The sequence below is a fragment of the Atta cephalotes genome (assembly GCF_000143395.1).
Source record: "Atta cephalotes unplaced genomic scaffold scaffold00008, whole genome shotgun sequence".
In the NCBI taxonomy this organism is placed as follows: domain Eukaryota; kingdom Metazoa; phylum Arthropoda; class Insecta; order Hymenoptera; family Formicidae; genus Atta; species Atta cephalotes.
Genome location: NW_012130072.1, coordinates 2,941,640 through 2,951,527, shown reverse-complemented (window position 1 = coordinate 2,951,527; position 9,888 = coordinate 2,941,640). Strand labels below are relative to the sequence as shown.

At 28.5% G+C, this 9,888-nt stretch overlaps 2 protein-coding genes across 2 annotated transcripts in view; both read right to left on the bottom strand.

The window, feature by feature from the left end:
- Positions 1-691: 691 nt before the first annotated feature.
- LOC105627181 (ejaculatory bulb-specific protein 3-like) lies at positions 692-3,687 on the bottom strand. Its single transcript, XM_012208468.1, has 3 exons — positions 3,646-3,687; positions 2,470-2,658; positions 692-1,042 (listed from the first exon to the last, which is right to left on the bottom strand). The coding sequence occupies exons 2-3, from the start codon at positions 2,654-2,656 to the stop codon at positions 861-863; spliced, it is 369 nt and encodes a 122-aa protein (XP_012063858.1). The 5' UTR covers positions 2,657-2,658; positions 3,646-3,687; the 3' UTR covers positions 692-860.
- A 4,942-nt stretch (positions 3,688-8,629) lies between these two features.
- Positions 8,630-9,888, bottom strand: part of LOC105627350 (transcriptional adapter 2B) — a 4,645-nt gene continuing 3,386 nt past the window's right edge. The window contains exons 7-9 of the mRNA XM_012208636.1: positions 9,497-9,546; positions 8,830-9,163; positions 8,630-8,734 (exon numbers count right to left, since the gene is read on the bottom strand). Coding sequence (XP_012064026.1) covers positions 8,630-8,734; positions 8,830-9,163; positions 9,497-9,546 — 489 coding nt within the window. The remainder of the gene's footprint in view (positions 8,735-8,829; positions 9,164-9,496; positions 9,547-9,888) is intronic.

Here is a 9,888-nt window from a genome sequence, read left to right as displayed (position 1 = left end):
AATAAATAATAATATATTAGTTGTTGTGTGTGTGTGTGTGTGTGTGTGTGTGTGTGTGTGTGTGTGTGTGTGTGTGTGTGTGTGTGTGTGTGTGTGTGTGTGTGTGTGTGTGTGTGCGTGCGTTGTGTGTGTACATACTGATGCGACAAAAAAGTTTGCTATTCAGAGATTGATTCTAATATCCTAATATTTTTATAATTCTCAAATTCGGAAAATAAAGTTTATATTCTTATTATTCTTTATCACATTATCTTAAACTTTGATTATTACACTGAAAAAAAATATAGTTTCAATTTTAATAAATATTTAGTTCGATACTGCCAACTAAACATTTACTTATTATAAATAAATATTCGTTCAATAAAATGAATGATTGTTAAATCAAATTAATGTTTCTTGTATTAAATAAATATGTCTTTATATTTAATAAATATTTAGTTGGCAGTATTCAACTAAATATTTATGAAAATTGACTATATTTTTTCTCAGTGTAGTATTTATTACGTTCAGCGCTAATTGGAAAAAAACTTCTTGCCGCAGGCGAAAATCTTCAGCTCAGTGATAGCTATCTTATATCGCGTTGAGATCTTTTCTATGTAAAAAGAGTCATATAAATAGGATTCAAATCAGATGGTTCTATGTATCATCATGAATAATGAAGATAAACATGATGATAAATATACGTGGAATATATTATGATGCATATATATTACGAATGATGTTTTATTTACACACATACGTATACATTTTAATTGTGTCAAGTTCCAACTAGAAGGACAATGACAATTAGTATTGCATCATAATAATTTTATATCGTATATTAATATTTCTCCTTGCCCATTTCTGATTAAATCTAGGCGTTAATTCTTGGCTATTTCCTCATATTTCTTCGAGAATTTCTCTTCCGGATCGTATTTCGCCTTCAGTAGATTCCACCAATCTCTCTTATTTATCACTAGATGTTTTATCACCTTCGTTATCATCTCTGTCTGTTTTTTCGTACATTTTGCACAGTCATTTTCTAGCGCTTCGTTTATGTGTTCTGCAATTACATGATTATTATTTATTTAACGATGCTAAATACAATCACTAATTATTTCAATAACGTCAGAATCGACCTTGATATCTAATAAAAATTTTTCTTAGAAAAATCTTCATATAATTTTTCAAAGTTTTTATATAAATTTTAGATCTTTTCAAAATTTAAGTTCTATTTAATTTCTACAATTTTATAATTTTTAGAAAATTTTCAGATTTTTTAATATAAATTTGAATATTTTTTAGAAATATTGAAAAAAACATATCTTTTCTAGAATTCTAGAATTCTTCATATGTCAAATATTTTATATATAAGACTTTTAAGATTTCGCATTCTATAAAATTCTTTTCCAAAAAAAACGTTTATAAAATCTGGAAACATCTAAGATATTTTTTCAGAAATCTTTGTAAATTTATATATATATAAAATATGGCAAATTCTTAAAAATATGATACATTATATGAGAATTTATTTTACTAAGACACTTAGAGAGAAAAAATATTTTTAATCATAATCTTTATGTTAATATCTTTAATAGCTAATCGTATCGCGTTCTGTCAACTGTCAAAGATGTTAACATATAATAAGAGGCGTAACTTTGTAATAAATTGAATGTTTATTAATTGAATATTAAGGAATAGTGTAATTTAGCGAGCAATAAATACTTGCTGAGAAAAAACTTTCTTTCGGTTAAAAATCCTATATTTCGTTAATAAGACTAACTCTTTTGCACATATTACAGAAGCTAAAAAAGTTCTAGGATATATTTTCGTCTTTATGGACTGGTCATTCCACCTCATAAATTTTACTTTAGATAAATTTGGCAATCCATGCATGTGATTGGGTAATTTTGCTACTTATTTAACAGGTAATTTACAAGTGGAACAACCGGTCCATAGAGACGAAAATATCTTAAAACTTTGTAGCTTCTATTATAACATATGTAAAAGAATTTTACGAAATATGGAATTATTTCTACCCGAGAGAAAGTTTTTTCTCAGCAAGTATTTATCCTAAGAAATGTTGTTTTAAAACTACCTCTGAGAATGATATTTTTTGCAATATATTTATACTCTTCAGGCATTATTTTGATAAAAATAAATAATGATGAGATTACTTATAATTATCCAGATAGCACAGAGAATTCAAAAAGAATTAAAAAAGAATTTAATCGTAAATTCTGAGTTTCTTTTTTTTGAAAGTTCTGAAATGAATTTGCATTTAAAAATGAATTCAGAATTGATAACATATGATTGAATTACTTTTAAACTCTTTATGCTATCTAATAATTATATAGAATCTATGTATGTGCTTTACGTACGCATACACAGACTGGGACAAAGAACTAAATTTAATTCAACTCGTTTAAAGTTTTTTTTATCCAGGCTGCATTTATAATTACGAATATAGAAATCATATGCAATACTCACTCTTCAATTCAATAGCTTCGGGAGGGCACCTAACATCGGGCTTGTCCAGTAAACAATCGATATATCGCTTCAACAATCGCTCATTCTGAATAATTTCATCTATATTTATGTTGTCAAATTTATTAGTGTATTCCTCCGCGTAAACAACAGAAATAATGGCCAACAGGCAAAACACTGCGAGTTTCATGACTGCAATATAACATATATACATCTGATTAAATGCAAGCAAACGAAGTTCGAGTTTGGGAAAACTGTGCAAGTTTTATCGCGAGTAATTTTGAAAAATACATAATAATATAAGCGAATCTATCAAGACTAACATACACTTTCTGTACTTGTAATCATAAGACGTACCGTAAAAATTAATCAATTAGAGTTAGAGAATTAACCAATTATGAAAACATTTGATAGTTCTTGACTGCCATTGACTAATTCTTCTAGTATTTCTAGCTGGACGAAATTTGCGAATTCGATTCGGCGCTTCTTAATTAAATATGAAAATGGTATCGATTTGCAAAACGTGAAAATTTTTTTCAGAATTTTTATACAAACTGGGACACACGTTTCAAAAATACTGAAAACATCTCTTCTTAGAATTTTCCATACACGTAAATTCTAAAATATTTCTAAGATTTTCTATTCTATAACTTCGAAAAAAAATATCATAAACTTTTTCAAATTTTATAAGATTTCATCAGAAATTAAAAAATGACATATTTCGGAGATCTTAAAATATTTCAGAATTCATATATATGAAATTATAAAAAATTTTGCAAATTACATGAAAAATTTTCATTAAAGACAATGAAAAATATCGGATGAAACGTGTCATAAAAGCAGAGATTTGCATATTATTTGATCAAATGATTATATGCGTGCAGCGAAGAATAAGCTTAGAGATACAAAAAAATCTTTTCAAATATAGCCTCTTAGGAAAACGTCATAATAATTAAATTAACTTCCACAACAGTATTAATAATCGCGATGTAATTATATTTTAGGTCTTTTTCGATTCTTTTTCAATCGGAATACACTGGTTCACATTCAACTGAATGAAAAAAACTGAATATTCGAATCGGAAAGCGCAATAGTTAATTTACTGTGTAATCACATTTGTTTTTCAAAGCGATGTCCCAACAAAGGAATCGCGCCGATTGATATGGAATAAATGCTCACCTAACACGTGTTATTCGCAGTCTGATGTATATAATTGTACGGATATCGCTCGTGTGACTTGACTTTATATACCTACGAAGAGACAAACGACATGGTGGGAATGGTATCGATTTATTCTATGACTTCTACTTAATCATTAGCTAACACCTTCACCTTCGCACCTGTCAGTGGAAAACACATCATTGGCTTTAATGACGCATTATCATTTTTTTTTCTCGCTGACAGAAGACTTAAAAATTCAAGGGTGATTATATATATATATAATATTCCAAATGTTTATTACTACAATAATAACTTCTTAAAAAGAAGTGAAGAAGGTATAACTGAAATAATGCCCACTAATCATACAGTATTGTTCCTGATAAAAAACTAAGTTGAAAAGTCCTCTATCATTTTGCAATTTTCGCAACAGTTACGAGATATTAATTTTTAAATATTGTCGAATAAACGAATAAAATCGATATATAAGACAGTTTTAAAATATCTTTTCGTGTTCTTTGTGAAAGATTTTGAAGATTTTTCTTAAAGCACTCTTAAAGATATCTTAAAGCTATCTTATACATCAATTTTATACATTTTGCTCATTGGGTAACTAAAAAAAATATTGCGAAAATTGGAAAATGGTAGAGGACTTTTCGTCTCACTTTTTTATTAAGATTAATACTATATGATTAGTGAGCGTTATTTCAGTTAATATGTATAATTTAAAATCTATTTAAAAATCTATTTAAATTATATACGCATTAAAAATGCTAAGTAATTTTCCTTTTTTAAATAACATATTTCCAAAAATCATAAAATTTTCTATGATTAATATAAGACGGAAAAATCTTTTTGAAAGATCTTTTAGATTTATTACACTTACAATATTTTATGATTTATCAACTTTTAGTCATCGAGTTACTTAAGAGGCTTATCTTGATTGGCAAATTATGTTTGACTTCAATAATTCATTCATATTCATTTTTCCTTAAAAAATTCCATCGTGGAAGCGATGTTATCTCGATGATTGAAGATTAATATGAATTATTATATAATAAAACTGGATTATTAAAGTCGATATTACTTCAAGATTCTTCGCAATAATTATGTAATAATTATATAATAATTTATTTTCTGATTTCTAATCGTAATATTAATTTTTCAAGACTTGCTATATTTGTTCAGACGTTACTTCCAAAAAAAATTTTCTCATTATTTATTTCATTTTTTTCAAAGTTACGGCAACTTTTCAAGATAAACTTGATCGTTTATTTATAGCTATTCGTCATGTTATTGATAAAAATATTTAAAAATAGCTCTTTTTTTCTCTCATATAAATTTACTTGGATTAAAACAAATATTATAGAAGCATAATAATAACATACGCAGCAGAGTTAGTTTGCAAGAAAAATATAACTGGAGGATATCGGGTAATCAAACAAGAAAACATTACAAAAAACGTCTTATATTTTTAATATCTAATAGCTTTGATTAACTCTGATCCTTCAATGATTCTATGATGTTTGGAGGCAAATAAGAGTTATTAAGTAATCATTATATAATTATCAATACTTCACACGAAGTTTTATCTCGATATTGTTACATCAATTAAATTACTTTCTGAGAGATCAGAGGAAAAAAGTATAGAGTTGCAGAAATCATTGCACAAGTCTTTTTTAATTGAAAATATCGCATAATTTATTTCGCACAATTGTTCGACGAATATTCATGTCGGAGTACATCGTAATAAATAAGTTGTAAAGAGTTAATTTTTTGTTGTTCAATTGAGAAAATAGTGCGTACAATGTAACACGCGTGTCAAATATTATACAGACAATTTATTGTGACCGAAGCTGTACTTCTTATATCATTCTTTATCCGACTACAGTTGTTTCATAAGGATTTTTTTATTTCGATGTTGATACGTTATAGCTAAAATACTTTATTAATTAACTTTATATACATAACGCGAAAACGAGATCTTTAATGATCGCGTTCAACGGAAGTGAACACTTGGAAAATATTTTGCGTCAAATTATACTTTGAACTCTAGGAATAGAATTCTGTTAGTGAAGGAAACTTTCAATAATTACAAAATAAACACTCTGCTAAATGCGACCATTAATTTCGATTGCCCATACGCACAACGCTTACAAGAAGCAGTCTCAATACATGTAGCTATGCATCACCAAATATAGTCGGATAAACGGAAGAGGTATCTGTTTAATATCTATACAAAATATGAGCGAATCGTTCGTATTTCAGCGTCGCCCTTTCATACAAACATGTTTCTGTTCGCATACATACGCACGCACGCGCACACAGAGAAAGTCAAGAATTTTGAAAGTATAGAATTTTTCTATCTACTTAAACCTGAGTATAGGTCTCATCTCATTTACTTGTGTTGTTATATACAAATAGATAGGCTCTCTTTTATATCTACATAATTAGGATCTATATACACACTTCACCATATCTCTCTATTTAGACTTACATATACAATTTTCATAAGCGTGAAAATTTTGGGGACAAGTGATTTAAATGATATTTAATAATATATTATCATACAACTAAATTTCTGCTTTATTGTACTTTAAAGATAATTAACATAAAAACGTACATATGATATATTCCGAAAACGCGTTTATTTCATGTTTCATGAAATAAAAATCGCAATTGTTCGTACCTAATCGACGAAAGGTACGGAATTCACGAATCTCTTTGATTACTTTGAAATTATTTCAAAAAATATTCAACGAAATTCGTCTGAAAAAATTTCAAACTTTTATTTATATGTATGATAATATTTTGCTCAATAAATTATTATTAGTCTCAAATGGAAGAGAATATAAATACGTCAAAGTATAGCAAAAATAGTATGATTCCCCTTGATGATTTTTGCATACTTTACGTATACTCCTTTGAAAGAAACTTTTCAATGAACGTTTCTTACTGAGGCAGCTTTCGTAATATCACAAAATTTAATGCCTACTGGCAATTAACAGATCATTTTCATCAATTTTTACTTTTACAGTAAAAATAGAAAATAATTAACGCTCCTACAGATATCTTTTAAATGTCTTTTCCATTCCCAAAAATTTAAAATTTTGTCGTAACAAATTTTGTCATAATAAAGACGACACTTTATATGTCGTAAAATTGTAATTCTTTGTGCTTTAAAGCATATTAGCATTAAGAAAATATCTCCTTGTCATATATACAAATACTATACAAATAAGACAAATTATTCAATACTATACATCTTATTTTAGTTGAATACATGAATATTTGCATCATTTTTCGTCAATAAGGAATGTTTTAACCCAAATATGAAAAAAATCTTTCTCTTTCTCTCAATTATTAAATGGATTATGTAGCATCACATACATAATTATGTCATTATGGTTTGCACATGCTTTACATAGTATGCATAATGTATATATAATATTTTAATTGAGAATTGGTGTAATTAAATCGATTTATCGATCTAGCACTTTAAATTGTTAAAATAAACAATTTCTCCTATATGTTACATCAATAGCCTTCATATGCATACATCGATTTTAGTATATACAGTTACTTAATAAACAACAATAACAATCATAATAAAATAGCCAATTCCAATACTTTTCTAGAATAAATTATATTGGTCTAAAAGTTTCGACATATTTTTCATGTGCTGCTTTATATACCACAATTTTATAATTTAAAAATAATGGCTATGTTCAGCAGAAAAAGTTTTGTAACTGTTGTCTTCTTCAAGTGCCATCCGCTATCATCAGCGCATGGGCATCTCCCTCTCGTATACCTTTGCGTGCATCCTGATCGTATAAGGTATATGGAGGCCTACAGTTTGAACGCAAATTCCTATTTTTGATAAGAATCGCAATTTTTAATAGGAAGATTTCTTGAGAGAGAGAGTACTACTCGGTGATTTGCCATTGTCTTCCGAGAGGAAGTACGAACATACGAAAATTTTCGGTTCTGCCAAAGATTGAATCCAGGATTTCTAGTATAGCATACCAGTGCGCTGTCAACTACTCGCGCTCTGTTGTAAAATTCTTCAATTGTTTTATACATTTAGATCCATAAGGAATCAAAAGCAAGAACCAATCACTTTGAAGAATTTTACAATAGTTGCTGCTTTCTCTGCTGAACGTAGCCATTGTGAATAATCTTGATATTTCCTTATTGCCGAATATGATAACAATTAAAATAGAAAGAAAAGTGCTCAATAGACATGTCTACATATGGACATAACATAATGGAAGAATTAATTGAGCAATACGTTTAATGGCTCTACGTAGGCAGTGTTAAGAGATTCATTTAAATTCAATTGGAAATAAATAAAATATTTTAAGGGGTCGATTCTCATTTGTTAATCATCAAATATTTGTTAATGTTTGTTGCAATTAAATAAATTGTTTATTATTCTCGATATGTGTAACCATGCTATAATAAAAATCAGTCTAAAAGGAAAAGAATAAAGAAGCAATTGAACACTTGCTAAGATTTTATAAAATCGACCTTGAACTCTTTGGTCACGTTCAAGAGAGAAAAAACTGATAAGTAAACGCAGTGATTCTTTAATGTGATTGATTCGCCTTTAGTTCTTCGCTGTAATGAATCTAAGTGTAGGAATCAATTATATTAAAGAATTATTAAGTGTTGATTGATCAGTTTTCTCTGCTGAACGCAGCCATTGCCAGATTTATCACAGACGCCAAACACGTAAATTGCGTCTGATTGTGAATCTATCTGATCCTACGTTGAACTATAGATCATATTATATTATAGCAATATCCCTGTATAAAAGAAGGATCAATAACAACATAACTACTATGCATGTATGCGTTCTTTTCTTCCGTTTCTTGTCTTTATCCATCTGCTTTACATTTAACTCTGAATCAGACTTAAAAATTTTAATTATATCTAAGACTTAGCTTATAAGATTAGAAATGACTTAGAGTGGCAAAAAAATCATAAATTTTTACACGTTTGATCAATTGGCTGTAATCCAACCGTTAGTTACTAAATAATGAAGAATTTTGCTTTCTGGTTCTGATTGAGGTACAATATTCAATCTCCTATTACCGGTTAAATATTCCTGTGACATTAAAAATATATATTAGCAAAATTATAATTATAATAAATATTATAATTATAATAAAAAAAAGTTATAATCAACGATTCATCACTTACTTGTAATAATAATGTCTTTTGCGTCAAATACTGAGTCGGCTTTAGATCAAGTTGAATACATAAGGATTTTTCTTGCTTTGTTAAAAGATGAGACGCAGCCTCCAATTCTATATCTCGTTCTTGAATAGTGGAACCACTGTTGTAACTTTTTTCGTGTAAAGAGCTGGGGCTGGAAGTCGACTGATTGGAAGTGTTTGGATTGCTATCCAACTCCGCCCACTGATTGGCTGGAGTCGTCGTCCGATTGTGATTGGCTTGACTGACTGTGGAGTTGACTAAATCTTGCTTTACAGTGTATTTTCGGTCTATGGAAGCGTAATTTTTTTCTTCTTCTCTGTAAAAAGAAATAGAAAATACGCACAATTCCTTTAGCTATACAGATCAGTATTTAATTCTAAGATTTTTAAAGTACAATATTATTATACAGTACTAAAGTACAATACTATACCAGTCTAAGATATTATAACAATACTATTGCTGCTAACTTATGCAGCTTGAACAGAAGTATAGCAATAACATTATCAGAAACAATAAAGCAGACAAAATTTTCATGGATTAAATATAAACATAAAATAAATAATATGCGTAATGATATAAAAATAGTGATAATATTTATAAATTCTACAATGCAAAGTATAACATTTTAATTCTAAACATGACTTCTTACCTTCTTTTTGAGGTGCTGCGGTGTATTGGTGTGGACTGCCCACTGCTGCCCTAAGTGAAATGCAAACTGATACAATCTGTTCACAAATTCCTGGCAACACGCACCACAAATAGTAGAATTAGTTAAAAAGAAGCAAAAGCTAGTGTGTACAATATAGTTAAGGGTCTAAATTCTTTCTTTTTTAAAATTTTTATTGTACATATAAATATATAAAGACAGTTAAAATTAAATATAAAAACAATTATTTTAAATTATTTTAAATAATTTGTGCACACACACACACACACACACACACACACACACACACACACACACACACACACACACACACACACACACACACACACACACACACACACACACACACACACACACACACACACAACAACAAC

What these genes read in the sequence shown, in the direction of transcription:
- LOC105627181 (XM_012208468.1), bottom strand. Translation starts at nt 2,656, where the DNA reads ATGAAACTCGCAGTGTTTTGCCTGTTGGCCATTATTTCTGTTGTTTAC. An exon ending in CGAAGCTATTGAATTGAAGA is followed by an intron (nt 1,043 to 2,469) that starts GTGAGTATTGCA and finishes ATGTAATTGCAG; the next exon opens with AACACATAAACGAAGCGCTA.